The sequence below is a fragment of the Drosophila willistoni genome, chromosome 3R, assembly GCF_018902025.1.
Source record: "Drosophila willistoni isolate 14030-0811.24 chromosome 3R, UCI_dwil_1.1, whole genome shotgun sequence".
NCBI lineage: Eukaryota > Metazoa > Arthropoda > Insecta > Diptera > Drosophilidae > Drosophila > Drosophila willistoni.
The window spans coordinates 25327340-25351274 of NC_061086.1; the positions used below are offsets into that span (position 1 = coordinate 25327340).

Consider the following 23935-nt stretch of genomic DNA (forward strand, 5'->3'; position numbering starts at 1 on the left):
AGCCATTTTAATGGAATATGCGGCACAGACAGAGGCACCGACAAATGTTAACTAATCTAGCCCGAGGCAGATGGAGATAGAAATAAATAAGTGAAAACGAAAACAAACCCAAACCCTAAACTGGGTTCCTATTCGTATCCAAAACTCATCTCAACCCAAACCAACTAGTTTTACGCCTGCCTAGCGTGTAAATAACTTTTTTTTCCACATACCTATATATATTTATTTTAATATTTTTGTCTTTGTGAGACTGCGGTTTGGTTGTTTTACCTACACCCTGTAGACACCAAATTAAAGGGTATTTAACCTGCACTTTACGAGACAGTAAATCCACTTCTTCTAAAAATGTTGGTGAAAACGGGCTCTCTTATTAAACTGAAAAGAATGATCAATGATCAATGAGAGACTAGCAAAAGTAGACATTGCAAAAACCCATGAACAGTTTTAACAATCTACAGGGTATTGAAAGGTCTCCAACGTGACTGAAATTAATTTTTATTATGGTTATTTTTGGTTTATTTTTGTTGGTTTTTTTTTGGTATGTGTGTCATGCGTGAAGCACCTGCTGCCGCCTGTTACCCATTTTCTGTGTTAATTCGTGCGTTGGCATGTCCTTTTCGGCTTACAAGTATCCATATTTCCAATGGCTGCGGATCTCTATCTGCGATACCGTGCTTGTGTATCTCTTTTTGTTTCGTGGAAAAGCCTGTCAAAGCGACGACAACCGACAACCAGCAACTATAAAAACAACAACAATGCGCCATTCAGTGTTCTGTGCAAATATTTTGCAGCATTTCGTCGAGGCTCAAGCTTCTGTTTCATTTGCAAAACATGCACGAGTCTTAACTGTCTGTCTACAGAGCATAGTTAGGTACTATTTGCACAGAACAGAGAAACATGAGAAAAATATCTATTTCACATATGTAAAAGTATATCACTATAACACATATAGAAGAGTTCGAATAAAGTTTGCTAGTTTGTAGTAGTTGGTGGTCCGTAAGAAGTAAAATCAATGTTCATTGCGTTGCATGTCGATCTCATTTTCAATTTGAACAGAAATTACGCTTAATTGACTCTCAAGTGACGAGGTACATGAAGTGGAAGTATTGGCCACAAATCGCCTTAACTTTTACCAGACATTGCCCTTGCCTTAACCGCACTCACACGCACACAATGTCACAGAAACACACACACACACACACTGCAGACATCTAATCTTGGAAAATCACCTCCACCTTCATTGCCACAGCCATCGGCTGTCGACTGTCTCTGTCTACGCTTCAATTGACCAAGTTTTCAATTATTTACAGGTAATTTGGTTCAAAGACACCATGCAACTGGATACCACCGAGCGCCACATCATGGAAAATCGCGGCTCAAGGCACACGCTGATTATACGCAAAGTGCATCCACAGGACTTTGGCAACTATTCCTGTGTGGCCGAGAATCAGTTAGGCAAGGCACGAAAAACTTTGCAATTGAGCGGAAAACCGAATGTAGCCGTATTTAATTCACTTGCAATCAGTCAATACAAGGACAGGTAAGAAAAAAATCACCTCCACCACCCCCAAACTTATGTAATTGACTAGTAAATGCAAAAAAAAAAAAAACAAAATTAAAAAGATTAGGAAAAAATTCAGACGTTCCAGATATATACCGACTCGAGGAATGTGTGTGTGTGTGTGTGTGTGTGTGTAGTCGTAGCAGCTTTATTAGATTAATTTCGTTGAATGACAGATAGAGTGTGGGAGTCAGCGGTGAGTAGAAGGAGAGAAAGTCGCCCACGGGGCAAAGCTGCGTATACGTAACAAATAAAAGTTTTAATTGGATTAGCTGTCATCAAACGCGCGCACACACACTCACACACACTCAGTCAGTCAGTCAGCCGACAAACAAGCTCACATCTCATGTCACACACACTCTCTCAGACTGATAGAGAAAGGCAGACAGACAGACAGACAGAAATACAGACAGTCATTTGGTTGGCTGGTTGGTTGGTTATGTAGCTCGTTGAGTGAAATTGGCACCTTTTAATAATTCACTGTGAATTAAATCCGCTAAACGTTGGCAAAATTGCTTTAAAAACGGAATCGAAAACAATTTTTTAAACTCCACACAAATTTACATCATATGGAAGGGGTGTTTTGTAGTGTCGAGGGGAGGGAAGACTGGGGGCAAATGTCATTATAAGTTTTGGTTATAGAAATTGTTCGGCTAACTATGTATGTAAGCAACAAACGTAATGGCCATGACAACTTTTTTTGTTTGTATTTTTTTTTTTTCTGAGCGCTGATTTCATTACATTTCATTCCATTCGATTTCACTTTTGCCGGAAACTGCTGGCGGCAATTAAGCTACCCAAAAGCGTATTCAGCCCTCTCCCTTTCTACCCCTGATCACGATGGACTTGCTGTAGCTGGCGCCAGTCCTTTGGCTCTTCAATTGTTAATAATCATTTTTATAGCTTACTTTACTTTTATATGGTATATGGGAGAGAGAAAGAAAAAAAAAAAGGGAAAAACTTTTCTCTCGCTTTTGTGATTGGCATTTTGTGTGTGTTTTTATTGTGAACAGGACTTCAAGTTATTAGTTAGCAAAGCAAAAACAACAGACCAACAACAACAACAACAACAAAATCAACATGAACACATGAATCGATGGCAAAACAAATAGGAGAAAAGACCTTCTTATTAGTTGGCCCGCAACTTCCCCCGAAATCCTGCGCCTGCCTGATTAGCATTCAAATTGTGTGCCGAGGTTATCGCAAAGCAATGAAGTCGAGCCTTTTGTAATGGCAAATGGCGACAGCAACATACTAACCAAAGCGGAGCCAAAGAGACCCCGAGAGAGCTGTAACTAGAGAGCTGGAGGCGGAAGTGGAGTCTTTCATGAGTTACGCCATGTAATTAGTTGTTTACTTAAACCAAAAGTTTCCTTTACATCAGACCAAGAGCGGACTAAGTTTGGCGAAGGTCAACTATAACATTAACATTCAGTAAAAATAATCAAGATGAGTTATTTTAAAGATGTTTTTGAAATTTTCTTTTCTCAAAAGAAGTTTGTATGCCCCAAAAAACGTTCTAAGTGCGATCTTGTTATTAAATCTACAATTTTCAACTCTTCTAACACTACAAGGAGAAAACTACAATTTTTGTTCCAAGAAAATTGTTAATTTTTAGAAAGAAAACGAAAAAGAAAATGAAATCTACGGACCTGCTGGTGGGTGTGTTTAGAGTCAACTATAAGTAAATGTGGCACATCATTCGCTTTGATGTTAATGAACTTAGCAGCAGCTAACGCCACTATCCAAGCACAATGTGTTCTAGAATTTAAACCAAGAGGCCAATGGCCAAAAATGCATTTCACGCACAGCTTGAATCGGTGTGAGAGAAGTTAGCTGGCTGGTCTCATATATAGCTTCATTTACACTTGAGTTAAGGATGTGGGTTAGCTTTTCGGTTGAATGGACGATGGCGCATTGTCAAGAGAGGGACAGGGAGAAAGAAGCTGAGCAAACAAGAAGCAACCTATAACAATGAGTTGGATAGTTAAAGGGGATCATAGCGAGAGAGAGAGAGAGAGAGAGCGAGAAAGAGAGAGGGTGAGACCCTCGTTGCATTATGTTAAGACGACAAGCAACAACACACAAGCCAACAATATGTGGGGATAGATGAAGGAGCAGCAGCAGTATCTTAACCTCATATATACGTACAGTATATATATATATATCGTCATTGTCGTTGTCGTCAGCCAACGTTGCCATTGATTATTATGTTGTTGCTTGGTGTGGCTGTTTCTGCTGCTGCTGCTGCAGCTGCAGTATTGTTATTGTTAGCTGCTGTTGTTGCTGCTGACGTGGCAAGCTTGCTTACGTGTTTGCGGCAACATCGTTGGCAGCTTCAGTAACAGTGCTTTTATATAAAATTTAACAATTTCATATTGTTGTACGTATTGATTGCACTCGTCTTAAAATAAATCCCACGCCAACAACTGTTGCACGCAAAAAGTTTAGCCAATTTATTCCGCCCCCAACCCGAACTCGTTTCGGATTTGTAGCGCAACTCTTCTTCATCCTTTTTGTGTGCTTTAACTTCTTTCTTTCTTCTAGATATAATATCTCTTGGGTTGTTGACTCCCATTCACCCATCGAAGAGTACAAACTGTCCTTCCGCAAGGCGCCCCAAGGACATGAGGTCGTTGACAATGCCATTGACTCGCAATCCTCCCACCACTCCTCCTCTTCATCGTCCTCGCAGATGTACGGCTCTGGTCAGAACTTGCATCGCAGCAATCATGGCGGTGGATTGTCCAACTATGGCGGCTATGGCAATCTGATGCACTGGGGACGCAACGATTGGCGCGATGTTGTCCTGCCAGCCATACCACGCTCTCATCACTTTTCTCAGGGCATGAGCTATATGATACGCGGCCTGGATCCCGATCAGCAATACGAGGCCACAGTCCAGTCCAGGTGAGTGGTTCGTTCACAATAACAATCAGCCAATGCAAATTTATGCATAGCCAGAGTCAGTTAGGTTGAAGTGGCCCAAACATGATGGTGCAGCTTAATGCTCCTTGTTGCTGCTTGTTGATGCTTCCTTTTGCCTGCTTGACCAATTTCTATTCGGCAGTGTTATTATTAATAACCGCATTGTGTAGCCACAACGGTGCAGCAGACCCCATCAAGTTGGGCTCATTAGCAAGAATTTGCATATTAATAACGGCTAATTTGCTTGATCTGCATAATTAATATGGCCAAATGGTTTTACCCATTCACAGGAATCATTATGGCTGGAGCGATTTGACCAAAAGTTTCGTCTTCTCCACATCATCGAATGGTAAGTAACACAAAATGTACATATTTTGTTATTTGTCTTCTTTGTTTTTATTGTTTTGTTTTTATAAGGTATTTCTTAGCTTAACTATTTCAACATTAGACGTTAACCTTTTTAAGTACCCAGCAATTGTGGAAATAAAAATGTCCTTTTGATTGGGACTTTAAAGAACGTCAAATTTATAATTTTTAAGCAAAGTATTGTTGTTGTATACATAAGTGATTCAATCAATTGCTTTAAGGAGAATGTTTTAGTTAGTTTACATTGATTATCACATTGTTTAACCCTCTCCCAGACTTGGGATTACTTCTTAATCGGGATCACTTTATTAGCAAATCTGATTTTCAATGCGTAGGAACTCTTTTCCGTCTTTTTATTCACTTTATCGAATATCTCATTCTCTTAACTGATCATAAATATATATGAAACATACATGTACATGTATATACTTCATATTTTTGCTCTCTGCCATGGTTATTTGCTGGTTGCTGTTTTCATTTTTGTATACTGTTTGCACAATATAAAATGTATTTTGCCCGGTTGCATGCATAATAATTTGGTATTAAGCGCTGCTTTTATCGATAATCCGCAAAAATCACAATGAAGCAGAGACAAAAACTGAAAACAGTAAACTGTTAAAAACAAAAAACTGGGGAAAAAAGCAATCTCAAAATCGCTTTACATGACAGAGAGTCTGAAGAAAATCAGCTTGAAAACTGTCACAATTTAATGCATTAAAATTTATTACTGAAACGAGGAGCAACAAGAGACAGACAGAAGACAAGTGAAACGGAAAAAGCTAGCGCTCGCTCTCTTTCTCGTTTTATTGTGTGCATTTATTTTCGTTGGTGAAAATTGCAGTAATAATTTTATACTAAGACGCCCACACACATGGCACACCCACACCATCACACACACATGGCCCACAGTTATCTTCACATTTCCATTTATGCACTTTCAAGGAGCACATCAAGTATACGCACTGTTGGTTGAGAGAGAAACTTATGAATTGACTTCGCATAGTTAATAAGCATGAAAAATCAACCAAGGTTGTACTTTAATTGGATGATAGAGACAGAGAAAGAGACCTGGCCAGAGACCTGGCATAGTTTCTTGTAAGTTGTTGCCACTGCTGTTATAAATAAACAGAGAGAGAGACAGAAAGAGAAAGAAACACAGGAAGAGAAAGAGGGAACGACAGGCAGGTGGGTAGATTTAAATGCGCTAACGAAAACCATTTATATGCAAAACTATTGTTGCATTGCATACACAATGAGCAGCAGCAGAAGCAGGAGCAGGAGCAGCGAACAGAGAACAGCTAGCAAGCAAGTGAGAGCGTGGAAAAGCGATTTACCATGCAAATGACGCACATTGCGCCGCGGAGCCGCCGCCGCCATCTTTTGACTGCCATGCGAAATGCATGCAAATGCAAACACTGCACAGTTCAATGCCGCCGTCGCCTAGCAAACAAACGCATAAATATGCAACCAGCAACAACAAACAAAAACAACAATTGCAACAAATGAAAAGAAATGCAATAAACACGCACACGCAACCAAAAGATGGAGAGACACCGAAGGATTCGACTTCGGCACAGCATGTCGACCCACAACCTCCGGCGTGGGGGTCTTTTGGAGCAAGCGAGAGGACAAAGCGATACAGCGAAAATTTAATAAAGCAAAAGCGCCACATGGATGAATGAATGGAACTGCCAAATTCAAAAGGAACTAAGCCAAAGGCGCAAAGTATCGATGTCAGAAGATGTTGCAAAAACGTGTTACGTGTTTGACAGGTGCAACAGCCACACTCAAATACGCATACACACACACACACAATCACACAGAGACTCAGTCGCAGTTTGTTTGTCATAGTTCTCTTTGTATGGTTCATTAAGCGCCCCATTGAAAATGGAGAAACTTCTTGCTGCTCCTCTCATACACATGGCAGCGTCTTGATATTTGTGTGTGTGGCATGTTCTGACATTGCTTTGTGCTAATGGAAATGACTTCATTATATTTTCGAAAAGGTAAACAATTTACGCAATTAGTGGACAAGCATGCAATGCAGCAAACTGGAGCAACTGCCAGCTCGCAATCCTCGTGCCAAGCGCCAACTAATGAGCCTAGAGTGTCATAACTACATACAACAAGAACAACAACTAACAATGACAGCCACATACGATAACAGTAACACTAAAAGGACCAAGGACCAAGCACCAACTCTATATCACACACACACATAAAACTAAGTATAACCAGTTCATTTACCTGGACCGACGTGCCGACCCAGACAACATGTGTTCCTTCTGGCTGCTGATGCTACTGCTACTGTTTGGTCTGGCCACTAAAAGAAAATGCCAATTGAGTGTTGTAGCAGACAAAGGCATCAACAGTTCCACATATGCACTTGAAATGTTAACGTTAACGTGCTCCCTCCATTTCCTTCTACTCCTACTTGCCACATTTATGAGCAGCAGGGCTAGAAAGTCACAGAGAGAGATAGAGAGAGAGAGAGAAAGACTGACTTCAAAGGAGAAGGTAGTTCAAGCAACTAGTAGAGACACATTTGAACGCATTGCAGCAACCAACTGACAACTGCTGCAAGTGACAGTTTCGCAAACAATAACAACAATTGGCTGCGTGTGTGTGTGTGTGTATGCCCTAAGCCAAAGTGGGGGAAAAGCATGTTACCACAGATCAGAATCAAACTCAATACAAGTAGCTCTTAGGCAGAATCTTAAGTACAAAATATATTGAACTGATTAATTAAGCTGATTTGTGGCCTCTCGGGCTAATACGCAATCGAAAGCTTGTCTAAATAATCCAATACGAACTATTTGAAATCCCTTTTAGAACCTAAAGGAAGAGAGCCTTGCCTAATTTTTGTCAATGACATTTCCATAAAAGAGTTTTAGATAGAAATTTTTAGATAGATAGAGTAGTAGCTATCAAATTAAAAAGTCAATAAGCTTGCTCAAAAATGTATTCTTTTCAAAATAAAAGCCTATCGAATTTTTCTCTTTAAATGGTTTAACTATTACCTTAAAGTTTTACAAGTACATTTCATATTAATCAATCTAATGCATGTGCATTAAGGACTCTCTTAGGGCATATTAAGTTCGCTTTGACTCGTGCTCGTGGTAACATTCGTAACGGCCTTTAAGTGCATTTAAATTTTATGATATTTTTTATGTAGATAAATTGTTGATATATTTCCATATATCTGTTCACTTTGGACTGTTGTTGTCATTTGCCATTTTGGTGCGTGGCAAACATTTAGAAGTGTTTCGAACTGAATAGAGTCGATATGTATGTACATATACATAACATATAGTGAGCCAACTAGGTAGGTATGCAACTATTTACCATCATAACGTTCACGTTAACGGCAGAAGCGCACGCGGGGCCAGTTCTTCTATAGTCATAGCCATAGCCATTGCCATGGGGTCATGCCGGCACATAGAGACATAAAAAATAATGCATTTTGTGCACGCGAAAAAATACTCGACATAAAGCAAAAAAAAAAAAAAAAGGAAAAAAATACACAAAAAAAAAGGAAAGAAGTTAAATAAAATTACAACATAAAGTAAGGCAACGAGTGCTGAGTGTGTGTGTATTTGTGTGTGAGTGTGAGTGTGAAGTGGGGTATGAAGGAGGACGTTTGGCTAGAAGAAATATCAGAAAATGAAAGACTCGTTGAAACTTGCGTAAAACTTGCTGAAACTGCCAACTGAGGAATGCCGCAGCAGCAGAAGAAGCAACAGCAGCAGCAAAAGCAATAATAACAACGACAACAACCAACAACGACCAACAACAAGGCAATGCATTCAAACGATGACAAAGTGGACCCTTACTAGAAGCAAGGAGCGACGACAAGAACGACGATAGAGACGCGTAGCGTCTGCTCAAACTTTCAATTTACTCGTCCTCGACGACGGCCATCGTACCCCACACACACACACACACATATATATACACCGCACACATACACACATATAGAACGACCGCCGCCCATCAAGCTCTTCAGTGCGTTTGAAGCTTTTGTGTTGCCTCTGGGAATACTTTAGCAAAGGCCCCAAAACAACTGCAGCGTCGTCGTTTTTATACATACACACACACACACACACATACATACATATATTCGTTTCTTTTTTCATTCACTTTCATGTAAGTTGCAAAGTTTGCCAAGGCACACAGCAGAAGGAACAAACAACAGCAACAAAAAAATGAGTCGAAGAAGTTTTGTAGTGGCAGCATAATAAGCACAGGCAAAAATAGCACCACGCTCTCAGTTTTCAGTTCTCAGTTCTCAGCTTTCAGTTCTTAGTTGCTAGATATGTAATGCGAATTTTTCACGTGAATGTTATGTTTATGTAAAGTGCAGATACCCACAATGCCATCAGAATAAAGAGGGAGAGTCGACGAGTTGTTGCTGCTGTTGTAGCAGCTCAAGTTGAAGTTTTTTGCTTGCCGCAAGTGCAGAGTGCTGCCCTAACACTGCAAAACATCACCCACATCCACAGCCACACTCACGCCAACACCCACAAGATACACAAAAGAAGAAGGGCAAACTACATTTTTATTATCATCAGGATTATTGCATTCACAGGCAGCGCAGCTTTAAAATGTGATGACTTTAACAACTTACAATAGATGCTAAAAAAGAAAATAGGAAATACAAATTTCTGATCCAAATTGGGATAATCAGGTCGTCAGTTTTCTTATTCTATCTTAACCAATCGTTAGTTTCCATTTTTTAGCGCTTGACTTTGTTTTCTATTTGCCTTTTACAGCAATTTAACGAAAGGGAAAAGGGGAGGAGCCTTACTTATCTTGTTTGTCTTGTTTTGTCTATACATTTCATACAAAAACCACTTCTAAATATGTTGAAAAATTAAGCCTAGCACTTACAATCAAGACCTGATTAATAAGTCGTTTCATATCTATCTTTCGACCACATTTTACTAAAAATTGAGAACCTTTCCAAGTCTTTCCAAAATAGCAATCAATTCACTGTTTATGGAGTCGAGTTTTGAAAACTTTTCTTTAATTGTAATTGACACATTTCTCTTCTGTTTAATCAGCCTTTAATTGTAGTTGCTAGTCGTGGGTTACATGGAGTAGCGTTGATGGTACTAAAATTGGTTACCATAACTTGAAAATCCCCCGTAATGGTAGCTTTTGCTGAATGGGTTATAAGCTCGAAAGTGCGTTACCAGGCATTGAAAATGCGTGGCTTCAAAAGGGAAGAACGAACAACAACAACAACAAGAAAGGAGAAAAAATCCGATTTGTCTGCCTGATGCCATGATGCTCTTATACCACAACACACCAGCAGCAGCAAATCCCTATCCTTGCCACAGTGGCAGTTTCCTAGTACTAGGGTCTCCTCTATCTATGTGTATCTCTGTGAATCTGTGTGTGTCTCTCTGTGTGGTGGCTGGCACATGTCCATTTGTATTTGTCGCCGAACCGCAATGCTATTATGTGAAAAACGCGTTTGTTCTATCGCACTAAAAATGCTACTGAAAATCGGTAGAGAGTTGAAGAGAGCTAGAGATGGAGTCCTAGATCCTAGAGGGCCAGGTGCTGAAATCTGCGCACTGTTGCGGCAGACCAGGCCACTGTGTGTGTGTGTGTGTGCGTGTGTGTGTGGCGACATCGATGGCTGCGCGTGCTTATTTAGCTGCACAAACGAGAAATCACAAGTGACGTTACGGGGTTTTTGTGCCAACCAACCGCAAGCAATAAAAGACGCAATGACAGACCAAAGCGCGCGCGAGCCACATTAGCTGGACGGGCCACATGAACACGAATGCAGCTAACTTTGCACCTCCTTTCCTCCCTTCTCGATCTCTATGCATTTCTGGCCACGTCTGTTTTCATTACAAAATCGTTGACATTCGCCTGGCGCCGCAATTGACAATTTGCTTTTATTTTATGCTGACAGTTTGGGAATTTATATGGTAATGTCTCCCAATGGTCATTTTTCTTAGTCACTTTAGCCCAAAATGGTTTAGATAGAGGGAGAGAAAGTAGGAGAGAAATATGAGAGGCAGAGGACCACACGACATTTGGAAATTAAACGTGTCATGTAGCCAACACAGATGCCTCAATAGATAAGCTGTCCTGGTTGCAAGCACTAGCAGTACTTGGAGTTGAATCAAGAGCCATAGGCAAACAAAATGACATGCAACCTACATAGATACCACATTCACGTTTGACATTCAATATGAAGCATCCTCGGATGTTGTCTGTCTATTAAAAATGTCATCACAACTGCCAAAGCAATGCACACACATACAAGTTATGACGAGCCAAGCAAAATAGTGAGCGGAAGCAATTGCAACATAGTCACAGTAGCTGTGTCAGCTATTTAGTCGGTCTCACGGTCGTCCGAAATATGATCCTCCAGCTGAGGCGCATTGACCGCGGCCACCAGCGAGGCACGAGGCGCTGATTCAGCAATTCTTGGTTGGCTGTGGGCTTCTTTGGGTCTTTATAAGATATTATAAGTTTAGTTTCTAAATATATTTCGAGTCGGCAAGTTAGCCGCTAATAAAGAGAACAATAATTAAATATCCAACTTAAATAACTGGCGCCCAACGGCATAAGAAAAATATTTAATATTTAAAATAAATATATTAAAATAAATAATCGAAACTCCGTGGGTGAAAGTCTACGTAAACCAAACGCGAATCCACGAAACACAACGCGTGTGAATAACAACAATTCAAAAAATTTTTTGTGGAAACATAAAACCATTAGGAGAGCTAAAGGCGAAAAACTACAAATCCAAACATCGAACAACGTCATCACCGCCCGTCACACCGACATCTGACTGACACTTGGGGAATTTGTTATAACTAAAATAAGGAGGAAATATCTTAAATTGCAGTCAATGTATTTCATGTAAGTGAGATTTTTGTTCTTGATTTCCATTTTTTTCCATTTTTTAATAAAAAAGGAATAAATAATAAATAAAAAAATATATTAAAATTTTAGTTATAAAACAAAATTTGCTCTAATAAAGTGTAATAGGAAAAAAATTCCTTATGATAAGTGATTGCAGTGACGAAGAGTTGGTAGAGCTGTGTAAAGAAATAAAATCGAGTGCTGAAAGTGAAGAGAATAAAACAAAAATGAATGCCCAAGAAGTATTTAATTTAATGCAAGAAGCAGTGAAATCTGCTTTAAATGCTCAGTCTCAACAATTTTCAACACATTTAGAAGAAAAAATAGGAGATTTAACCAGACAAGTGAATGAGTTAAAAATGTCCACACCGGAAGTGGAAGTGTTTGAAACAGTAAAAATAGTACCAGGAGTTGAGTGCAAAGAACCACTTGACATAGTGAGATCAGTCCCTGAATTTAGTGGTAGTCAAGCAGAGTATGTTGCATGGCGGTCAGCAGCAACATTTGCTTATGATTTGTTCCGCCCATACAATGGGAGTTCGACACACTACCAGGCAGTGGGAATAATCAGAAACAAAATTAGGGGTACAGCAAGTTCGACTCTTTCCTCTTACAACACCGCGTTAAACTTTGACGCCATAATTTCAAGATTAGACTTTACATATGCAGACAAAACTCCAGCTCGTGTTATAAAACAGAAATTGGGTATACTTAGACAGGGAGAACTATCTCTTTTGGAGTATTACGACGAAATCGAAAAGACCTTAACTCTCTTGACAAACAAAACGTTAATGACGTACGATACATCGACGGCTTTAACCCTTAATGAACAACATCGCGAGGATGCGTTACATTCTTTTGTTTCGGGACTGGAAAAGTCCCTCAAAGCACATGTCCTACCGGCAAAGGTTGCAGACGACAAAAACAAAAATTCGGTTAACAACCAAGAACAATCAAAAAAATCACAGTACCATCAAGATGGTAACTCAAATTCGGGTCATAACAAAAACCCACATTTCACTAAAAAACAGAACTACCATGGCAAAGGGAATCAAAGTGCCAGACAATATAATAGCTCAAAGTCCAAGTTTCAAGGCAGAAATCCAATTCAGCCTGTTGAGCCAATGGATGTTGATCCATCTACATCGCGCTTTAAACAGCCAACTGCATATCAACAAAGAAAGCCTTTCGCAAATTCGACGCAAAGCCGTCAAAATGTGAATCATAATCAAGTTGTGCCAGACGGTGACGAAGATTATGAATCAAAAGCAGAAGATGCTGTAACACATTTCGAGGATGAGCAATCCGACATTGAAGCCTGTAATTTTTTAGGCCAGCATCCTTCCTCCCGTACATCATTAAACAATTGCACGGGAGAACAATAAAAATTCTAGTAGACACTGGGGCATCAAAAAATTACATTAAACCATTGTCCGAATTAGAACACATAGTCCCAGTGCAGAGTCCGTTTCAAGTTAAATCTATCCATGGCTCCTCTTCTGTTACCAAAAAATGTAAAATCAGCCTCTTCGGAGAAAAATCTTTTTTCTTCATTTTATCCACTTTAGCTGACTTTGACGCTATTATAGGGTTAGATCTTTTAAGAAAAGTAAACGCCACTATCAATTTTACGAAAAGTAAAATTTTTTTTAATGGGGGCTCTGAGGATATTATGTTGCACAAATGTGCTGACGTAAACTTCATTGAAATAAATGATGAAGATGTTCCTCTTGCTATAAAAGAAAAATTTAAAAAAATGATTAAGCTAAGAGCTTCTTCCTTCGCGGACCCCAAAATAGCTTTACCTTTTAATATAAACACAGTGGCAACCATTCGAACACAGGGAGAACCTGTATTCTCAAGACCATACCCATACCCATTGGGGGTATCTGATTTCGTTAACACGGAAATAAAGCAACTTCTAAAAGATAAAATTATACGACCATCGAAATCGCCATATAATAATCCCATTTGGGTTGTAGATAAAAAAGGCGTTGATGAACTCGGCCATAAAAAGAAAAGAATGGTCATTGATTTTCGAAAACTAAACCAGGTAACTGTGTCGGACAAATATCCGATTCCCTCTATTACGACAATACTGTCGAACATGGGAAAATCACAGTATTTCTCGACTTTGGACCTAAAGTCGGGATTCCACCAGATCGAGCTGGCAGAGGGGGATAGGGAGAAAACCGCCTTCTCTGTCAACAGTGGGAAGTACGAATTTTGTCGACTCCCATTTGGACTAAAAAACGCCCCAAGTATTTTTCAGAGGGCCATTGATGATGTTCTACGAGAACACATCGGTAAAATATGTCACGTCTACGTGGACGATGTCATTATATTTTCCGAAACAAAAGAAGATCATGTTAAACACATTGACATAATTCTTCAGTGTCTTGGTGATGCGGGCATGAGAGTTTCCCAGGAAAAATCGAAGTTTTTCAAAAAAAGCGTCGAATACCTCGGGTTTGTTGTTACTAGGGGAGGTATAAAAACTTCACTAGAAAAGGTTCAGGCTATACAGTCTATTAAACCACCAACATCTTTATACGAGCTAAGGTCATTTTTAGGCCTATCCAGCTATTATAGGTGTTTTATAAAAAACTATGCCGCAATTGCTAGACCACTTACGGAAATTCTTAAAGGAGACAATGGGAAGGTTAGCACCAACCACTCCAGAAAAGTCAAAGTCGAACTTACAGCTACACAGCTGCAAACATTCGATAGACTTAAAAATATCTTAGCCTCTGAAGATGTCATGTTAAGATACCCGGATTACAAAAAGCCATTTGACCTAACTACAGATGCCTCGGGGCACGGCCTGGGAGCAGTATTGTCGCAGGATGGAAGACCCATAACAATGATCTCGAGAACATTGCGGGACAACGAACCTGACCTGGCGACTAATGAAAGGGAACTCTTGGCAATTGTTTGGGCTTTGAAAACACTTCGAAATTACATTTACGGAGTTAGGGACTTAAACATTTATACCGATCATCAACCCCTCACCTTCGCAGTGTCCGATCGAAATACAAACGCAAAAATAAAACGATGGAAATCTATTATAGATGATCACAACGCGAAGCTTATTTATAAGCCAGGGAAAGAAAATAAAGTCGCCGACGCGCTGTCGAGGCAAAATATAAATGCTTTACAGTCTCAAGAATCGGACATCGCTACAATACATAGCGAAGAATCACTGACCTACACCATTGACTCAACGGACAAACCGGTCAATTGCTTTAGGAATCAAATTATCATTGAAGAAGCAGATTTCCCTTCGGTAAGAACATTCTTACTTTTTCAGACAAAAACAAGACATGTTATTCAAGTGTCTGATAGGAGCACATTAATGCAAACGTTGCAAGATGTGGTAAATGCGGATGTAGTCAATGCAATTCACTGCGAACTTCCAGTGCTTGCCCTCATTCAGCATAGTCTCGTAGAAATGTTCCCAACTACAACTTTTAGGTATTCGAAGTACCTAGTCAGCGATATCCCTGACCGAACGGAGCAAAGGGAAATATTAACCACTGAGCATAACAGAGCTCATCGAGCAGCTCAGGAAAATGTTAAGCAAGTACTTCGCGATTATTTTTTTCCAAATATGAACAGGCTAGCAACAGAGATTGCTGCAAATTGCAAAATTTGTTCAGTTGCAAAATATGACAGACACCCTAAGAAACACATATTAGGTGTCACACCCATTCCTTCTTTTGCAGGAGAAATTCTACATGTCGACGTCTTTTCAACAGACAAGAAGCTCTTTCTTACATGTCTTGACAAATTTTCCAAGTTCGCTGTAGTACAGCCCATTGCTTCCCGAGCTATTGTCGACATAAAAGCTCCATTACTCCAGCTAATTAACCTCTTTCCGAAAATTAAAACTATTTATTGTGACAACGAACGGTCACTAAATTCTGAGACAATAAAATCATTGTTGTCAAATAATTTTGATATTCATATTGCAAATGCACCTCCATTGCATAGCACTTCGAATGGGCAGGTGGAGAGATTCCATAGCACCCTGACGGAGATCGCAAGATGCAAAAAACTTAGTTCTCAAACCAACGAGACAGTTGATGTTATACTGATGGCAACAATAGAATATAACAGAACCATCCATTCGGTGACAAACAAGCAACCGATAGAAATAGTCCATACATCAACCGCAGAAATGGAGGCGACTATTCGAAAAAAACTCGAAAAGACGCAGATCAAACAATTGGAACAGGGGAATAAAAAAAGGGCTGAAAAAAGATATCGAGTAGGAGACAAGGTATGGGTGAAATCTAACAAACGATTAGGTAACAAACTGACCCCACTCTATACAGAGGGTACGGTTGAGGCAGACCTGGGAACGTCTGTTCTCATAAAAGGGAGGGTGGTCCATAAGGACAACCTTCGATAAAATATTTTTCATTATTTTCTAATTTTTAATATTTCATTTAGGATTAAACTTTTGTTGCCGATACTAACGGCTTTATTGGTGGCTTCGGTGAAATTGACGGATTACTCGATGTCCAATTACATACCTGTAATGGACGGAGATGTAACTATTTGGGATGACTACGCGTACCTTGGACATACAACAAACGTGACGTCATACCAAACCTACGCCGAAGAAACGAGAGTGTTGGTGGAGTCGTTCAAACAAGAACATGTGAGGAAAGTAATACTAGCAGATATCGATAGAATTAGTACACTAATAGGGACATTAAGAGTTCATCATAGGTATGCTAGGAGCCTAAACATATTAGGCACTGCTCTTAAAGTAGTTGCAGGTACACCCGATTTTGATGATTGGGAACAAGTAAAATTTAGACAAAATCAGTTAAGCGAACAAGAAAATAGACAGATTGAAATAAATAGCAAACTCCAAGATAGATTAAATAAGCTCACTAACTCTTTAAACGAAATAAGCAAAATTGATGAATTAAATATTGAACACTTATTTGAAACTGTCCTGGCAAAAAATAGAATGGTAATTTCAGACCTTCAAAATTTGATATTAACTATTACACTTGCTAAAGCAAATTTAATCAGCCCCGTAATTCTTAATGACCTTGATATTGAGGAAATCAAAAACAAACATCTCACTAACATTAGTGTAACTGATATCCTAGAGGTGGCTAGCATTAAGGCTTTCCAAAATAACGAAATCCTACACTTTCTAATTAAATATCCTAATCCAAAATTAGCATGTAAGAAAATTAATGTTTATCCCGTTCAAAGAAAAAATATAGTTTTAGATTTTGAAAAGGGTAGCATAGTTGCGGACTGTGGTACAGAGTCGTATGCGGTTACTGGGTGTGATGTGGCGGTGAGCACAACATTCTGCAGAAGATCACCAACACCAAATTGCGCGCAGAACCTCATATCTGGGACACCGGCGAGATGCGGCACTCGTTCCAGTCATCTGGATCCACTGACAGTGGTAGATGATGGAATAATAATCATCAATGATGTCACCGCAACCATCACCAACAGGGTCAATCAAACACAAGTGGTTGCTGGCACATACCTAGCAACATTCGATGATGAGGTAACCATTAACGGCACCCTGTTCATTAACAACTATGGGGCATTGAAGAAGAAACCAATGGTTGCAGCTATCTCCCAAATCAACATAACAAGCCATCGGGAGAAACTAAGTCTGCCACTTCTACATGAGCTAAGCTTGACCAACCTACAAAACATAGGTCAACTTCGCTCCAACCTGGTATCTGGTTCCATCATCAGTAGTGGTGCTACTTTGGCCATAAGTGCGGTGGCAATCTTCATCATCTACGAGGTTCGTCGCCGTTGGAAATTAAAACATCAAGCCCAGCTGATTACAAGCCTTAAGACCGCTTTGAAGAAGTCCGAGGACGTCCATCACTTAGCTGAGGGAGGAGTTATGACGAGCCAAGCAAAATAGTGAGCGGAAGCAATTGCAACATAGTCACAGTAGCTGTGTCAGCTATTTAGTCGGTCTCACGGTCGTCCGAAATATGATCCTCCAGCTGAGGCGCATTGACCGCGGCCACCAGCGAGGCACGAGGCGCTGATTCAGCAATTCTTGGTTGGCTGTGGGCTTCTTTGGGTCTTTATAAGATATTATAAGTTTAGTTTCTAAATATATTTCGAGTCGGCAAGTTAGCCGCTAATAAAGAGAACAATAATTAAATATCCAACTTAAATAACTTACACACACACACACACAGAGAAATTGGGGGGGAGATTTGTTGTAGATAATGTCATACGAAAAAGTTACCAAGCGCAGTAGTAGTCGTCAGAGTGTGTTATCAAATATTTATAAGTTTCAGTTGCATCATCATCATCAAGTACAACATTCCGCCTGAATAAGTAGAAAAAAGTAGGCGGATACGGCGGACGGATACGTTATAAGGTAGCCCAGTAATGCGATTGAACACTTGACATCCTTGGCATTTCATTAAAATTTCCGATGACCGAGAGCGAGAGAGTCTTTCATTTAACTTTATTTACATATAGATAGCGCATATAACTTTGTATGTGACATTCAGCCAGGTAAATTCATCTACCTTTGATTGCCCTCTATCCCTTTCCGTTCCTTGCCTTCCCGTTTACTTTCCTTCACTTAACTCGCTTTTGGATTGGCGAAATGCACATTTGTCATTATTGACAGATGCGGCGCGTTGCCATTTTAATTGCCGGCCTTAATGAAATGAGCTGACTACTGAGGATACAACGGGTATACATACCAATCATTCAGCCCATCTCTACGAAAGTAAATCGATCTGATTGCAGTTAAAGCGTTAATGATTTATTTACACACTCTTGGATTTGATTTAAATGTCAATGGAAATGTTTGGGTCGTTGGTATTTTTATTCACTTACACACACATACACATACATATATACAGACACACTGTACCTATGCACTTTATTATAATTGAGCTTTCATTCTATGACTATCTCGCTATGGTTTTTCACACTCTTGAAATTTTCCTAACTTCGCGACATATTAATTGCAGATGGACCAGGTGATCTATCAACATTTTTAAATCACGGTCTGTCAGGTTAGTTTCACTCTCTCTCTCTCTCTTTCTCTGTCTGTCTTTCTCTCTCTCTCTCTAACTCTAACTCTGTTTGTCTCTATATCTGTCTGTCTCTATTTCTATATACTTTTTTGCATGTTTCCTATTTGCATGATATTCATTTTTAAACACTTTTTTGTACCTAAAACTCAATATTGAATAAAAATCTTTATATTTAAATTTCCAATGCGTAGGGGGTGATACGGAATTACCAGGGGTTGGCGGGTATTTGTAGTTTTTCTCCTATTTTGTGTGCATTTTAGTGATCAATAAACGCAAAAGCACCAAAATAAAATAAAGTGAAAAAATTCATGGAAACAAAAACAAAAAAGGAATAAAACCAATTCAATCGGTTGCTTTAGTTCTAGTTAAAGCAACGAACGTTAGATACCCTTTAACAAAAGATAGATGTCAATCTGAATGGAAATGTTAAGACAATTTTAATTTATTTCCCTTTATTGAAACATTTTCAACAAAATTTAAAACTGAAAATGTATGCAAAACAAATTGGAAGCCAATATTTAAAGAGTTTGCATATACCCTTTCTTTTTACTGTACATGTTTACAGGGTATATTAAATTGCGAATTCAGTTATATACATACATACATACATATTTCAATCTATTCAACTTTGCATGACCAAGCAATCGATTTGATGGATGCAACTAAATGAATATACCAAAATTTATGTATATAAATATAAGTATTTGTATATGAATATAAAAATATATTTTCGATTTTTATTTAAATCTATTACTTACTAATTTCGATTGTATTCGTTTCGTCCTTTTCCCATAGATAACGAGATGCGGGATCTGAGTGTTATATCGTATGGCAGCGGCACCATTAATCGGCAACAATTTGGTCTATTAACATTAAGTGGAGCCATATTTAGTTTAATGTTTGCCTAAGTTTGCCAATTCTGTAATTTAGTTCAATCATAATCATAATATTGAAATTTGATTTAGATAACGAATTTCACCGCCAATAGCCGTAATAAAGGATGTGTGTATGTTTGCTTTGGAACTTTAATTTTTGTGTAAGGCAAAGGATCGAGAGGAGCAATAGCAGCAGCAGCAGCAGCAGCAGATGAAAGATCTGCTTTGACTCTAGTCTAGTTAATTTTTAGCATAAGAAATTATAGTAAACATTTACAACATTCACACATTCCGCTCTTTCTTCTTTCTCAATCTCTCTCTTTAACTCACTTCGTATCGAAACTAAACGAAAAAACCAATGGAACCATACATTCTACATGTAACAATCAATGTAAAAGAGCATGAAATTGTTCAAAACTATACAAAAAAAAAAAAAAAGCAACAAAAAAAACCAACCTTTATCTTAAACGTATTACATCCTCACACACACACACACATAAATTCATAGACCATGTCTCGCACTCTCTCCCACAAAAAAAAACTCAAATGTATATAGATTTTATTGCATACTTTTAGGTATAAATAAACTCAGCACCAAAGAAGAAAGAAAAACACTTTTCACAAAAGCAAAAAGAGAAAAAAGAAAAAAACAACAACAAAAAATACAAACAAAAATTTGATCCATAAACCAAAACCAGTTAGTGTTAGTGATATAAGCCCAAAAATAATCTTATTAAATTTAAAAACCCGAGAAAAAAAACAACAACCACAACAACAACAACAAAATATGCTTAAATATGTATGTGTATGTAAAATGATGGCATACAATTGAAAACTAAATTACGAGTATAGCAAATTATCAAATATACATGAATAAATAAGATTAAAAATAATAAAAACAAAATTATTAACTACCATTAAAGCGCAGAATCCATAATGAATGAAATCCCTAAATTAATTTGCTAAAAATATCTAACGCATAGTTCGTCGAAGGCTTAAAGCAAGCAGCAGCAGCAGCAGCAGCAAGGTTTTTTCTAGCTTTTTGCTCATTTTTTAATGTACTTAAACCAAAATATGTGTAGGAATTAAGTAAGTAGCTTAATTAATAGCAGCAGTAAATACAACAAATTGTGTGCAAGTATTTCCATACCCAATTATATTGTGAATGATTTTTGATTTATGAAATCTGACTAGAATCCATACATACATACATTAAAAAAAAGGAAAATATATAGGTAAAAATATAAATTGTACTTTTGAATGTGAGTTTTGAATTCTCAATTAGTAGCTAAGTGTAAATAAATAGGACTGCAGATAACTCTATAAACGCATACATACATGGGTAAATGAAATGAATAAAGTTTTAGATAAAAATGGAAAAATCTCTACCATGTATGTATGTATTTAGTGAAGAAGTTTATTTAAGCATATAACCATAAATGAGTATGCATGTATAGATGTATGTATGTATTTTCAGCAGGATGTGGCCCAGGATTGCTAATGCTTTATGTAAATATATATATATAAATACATACATAACGAGATATATAGAAATGAAATGCACTCTATTCTCAACAAAAAAAAAAAAACAAATACAATTTAATGTTGCTTCACCTAGCAAATATCTAATAATAATATAAAAATGGCACCTTTCAGATAATTTTCGGTTATTGACCAGCAATTCAAGCCACCCTGTATTATATAATTATATTATATTAGCAATTTGAATATAAAAACAAAAGCCAAGTGAAAAGGATAAATTAAACCATTAAGACATTTAAAAAAAGAGAGATATACGATCTGCGGCTGTGCCGTAGTTGCTATAACCTTGTAGATGAACGATCGAATCAGATTATCTGACGGATATTTCTCAACAGTTTCATCTTTTCAATGAAAATTGAATGAAAAGCTAAGGTTGACATTGATTGATATCTGATTGACATTGAAAAATATAATTGCTTGCTACCGATTGGTAAATCTATTTAACAGTCTCCTACAAGGTTATAGACAAATGAAAACCGATAAAAATTCTCTCTTATAAATTTAAGCTATTAATAAGGGATACAAAATATTATAATCTTGAATGGGGGAATAAAAACAAAAAAAAAAATGGAAAATGAAAAAGCACATACCTACAATATATGCGAATTAAAATGCAACTTGATTTTGAGATAAATACAAATAAATAATATCGCACAACCCCCAGAACCCCACCCCACCCCACCCCACCCCACCCCATTCCCTCCTCCACCCACTTACTCAGTCACACACATACCCACATACAAATATACAGCTTATGAAGGATTTAATTAATGTGGAAACAGCCAAAAACAGAATAAAGAGAACAACAACAAAATATATATAAAAAAAAAAACAAAGTTAAAATCCCAAATTGAATATTAAAATTGTATGTGTAATTAATACTGCAGGCAGCCGTCAAGACAAAACTGAAAATGAAATTACAATTAAATTACAATTTAAATTTAAATTTGTATGTGTGTGTGAGTATGTGCAAATGAAAATGTCAGCCTGTCTCTATGTGTGTGTGTGTGTGTGTGTGTGTGTGAGTAGATGGACTTTGTTGTAATCAATTGAACTGCAAGTTGATTGATACTTGCACCTACACCCAACTACACACACACACACAGAGAGAGAGAAATAATCCTTTTGGAGGCATTCCCCAACGATAACTAAGTTAATCAGGCAATACTAACTAAAACTCTACATATTAACACTGAAATGGAATGAATGTGTACTTTACATTTTAGTTATGATAGTAATTGTATTTACTTAGTTAATGCTATCAAGAATATAAGAAAAATACTCCGACAATTACTTTCAAACCCTTCCCTTCTCCCGCGTTCCTTCCCATTCCAAAACAGATATAATCGAAAATCCAAAAAAAAAAACAAAAAACAAAAACCAACTTGCTGTATTGAATGTATATGTGAACTAGAAACCGTATGTGTATGTATATTTGATTATTTTGTAAAATTTTTCAAAAACTATAAATAAAGTCTATATTAACATATAAATGTAAAAAAAATGCATCTCTTTTTTTTATCCTTTCTAATGATGTTGAGGCACTTGCGCCGACATTGGCCCAAGGGAACCGAGGTAAACACAAGTACGTACAGATGTCTATATCATAGAGAGAGAGAGCGACAGGCATGCACCTGTCTTGGTAAGGAGAAAAAGGTTTGAAAGGACTTAAAGTTGCGTAAACTTGGTTTATTCTATTCCACTTTTTTTTTTCGCTCTATTCAGTTGGTATGTATGTCTGGTAGCTCCCACTCCCACTAACCCTCTCTCTCTTTTTCTATAAAAGACTGTGTGGAGACATTTAAGTGGAACCTACCACAAACATAACCATCTCCACATAGAGATACATATACATATACATACATATACGTATGCATATACATACATATATGTATGTACGTTGTACGAGGGAATGGTAATAGAAATGGCAAAGTTTCTTTTGCTTTGGGGATTGCAGCCAGGGTTCATCTGAGGGTGAAGGGAATATTGTCGAGTTATTACACAAGCAATTTTCAACCAGAACTTTAAATGGAAAATGGAAAATTTTTTGGAATTTTTTGACAGAGAAACCAAACGCTTATTTAAATATGAGGGCCATAATCTACACACACACACACACACGGATATAAAAGAAAGAGAAAGAGAGGAGCAGATAGTTTTTTGTTGACAACGACTTTGAGATTAAAGGGTAGACATTCCAGGCTTACAACTTTTATTTTAGTTCGAATTTAAATATGGGTGAACCTTAGTTTAGACATTGAGTAGAGATGAATCGGCTTTCAGGATTGTAAGAGAGTGAATATGTCCAAAGAATTTGCTTTCACTCTGTAATTCATTTACCTTTGTTGGTATTAGGCAAGTTTTTAATTGACCAACAAAAGGAACACAATTTTCTCCAATTTTCCAATAGCTGTTGAACTAATATCCATGTGAAATAAAGTTCACTCTAAATATTCATGCAAATAGATTCATTGGGGGAGTGAGGGGGGTTAACATAGCACCTGAGCCAAAGTTTACAATTGGTAATACGGTAAATTGAAAAGTTGTATGTGCTAATGAAATACTTGGCTAAGCACATACAAAAGAATTTGTTTTGCATCAGGCAAATAACACGGCAAGGCAAATTGGTTGGCCTTGTTTGAGAGCACGTGGCTGCGGCAAAATGGAATGCAATTTTTTCCCCCTCTTGTTTGTTGTTGCTG

At 37.9% G+C, this 23935-nt stretch overlaps 1 protein-coding gene across 2 annotated transcripts in view; it reads left to right on the top strand.

Moving 5' to 3' along the window:
• LOC6648064 (hemicentin-1) overlaps nucleotides 1-20130 on the top strand; it is a 72506-nt gene extending 52376 nt beyond the window's left edge. Inside the window, exons 7-11 of one of the 2 annotated variants that reach the window (XM_023178537.2) lie at nucleotides 1311-1540; nucleotides 4109-4471; nucleotides 4780-4838; nucleotides 18751-18795; nucleotides 19612-20130. In XM_023178537.2, coding sequence (XP_023034305.1) covers nucleotides 1311-1540; nucleotides 4109-4471; nucleotides 4780-4838; nucleotides 18751-18795; nucleotides 19612-19724 — 810 coding nt within the window. In that variant the 3' untranslated portion in view covers nucleotides 19725-20130. The remainder of the gene's footprint in view (nucleotides 1-1310; nucleotides 1541-4108; nucleotides 4472-4779; nucleotides 4839-18750; nucleotides 18796-19611) is intronic. The other variant, XM_023178538.2, reaches the window with a different exon arrangement.
• The last annotated feature ends 3805 nt before the right edge of the window (nucleotides 20131-23935 follow it).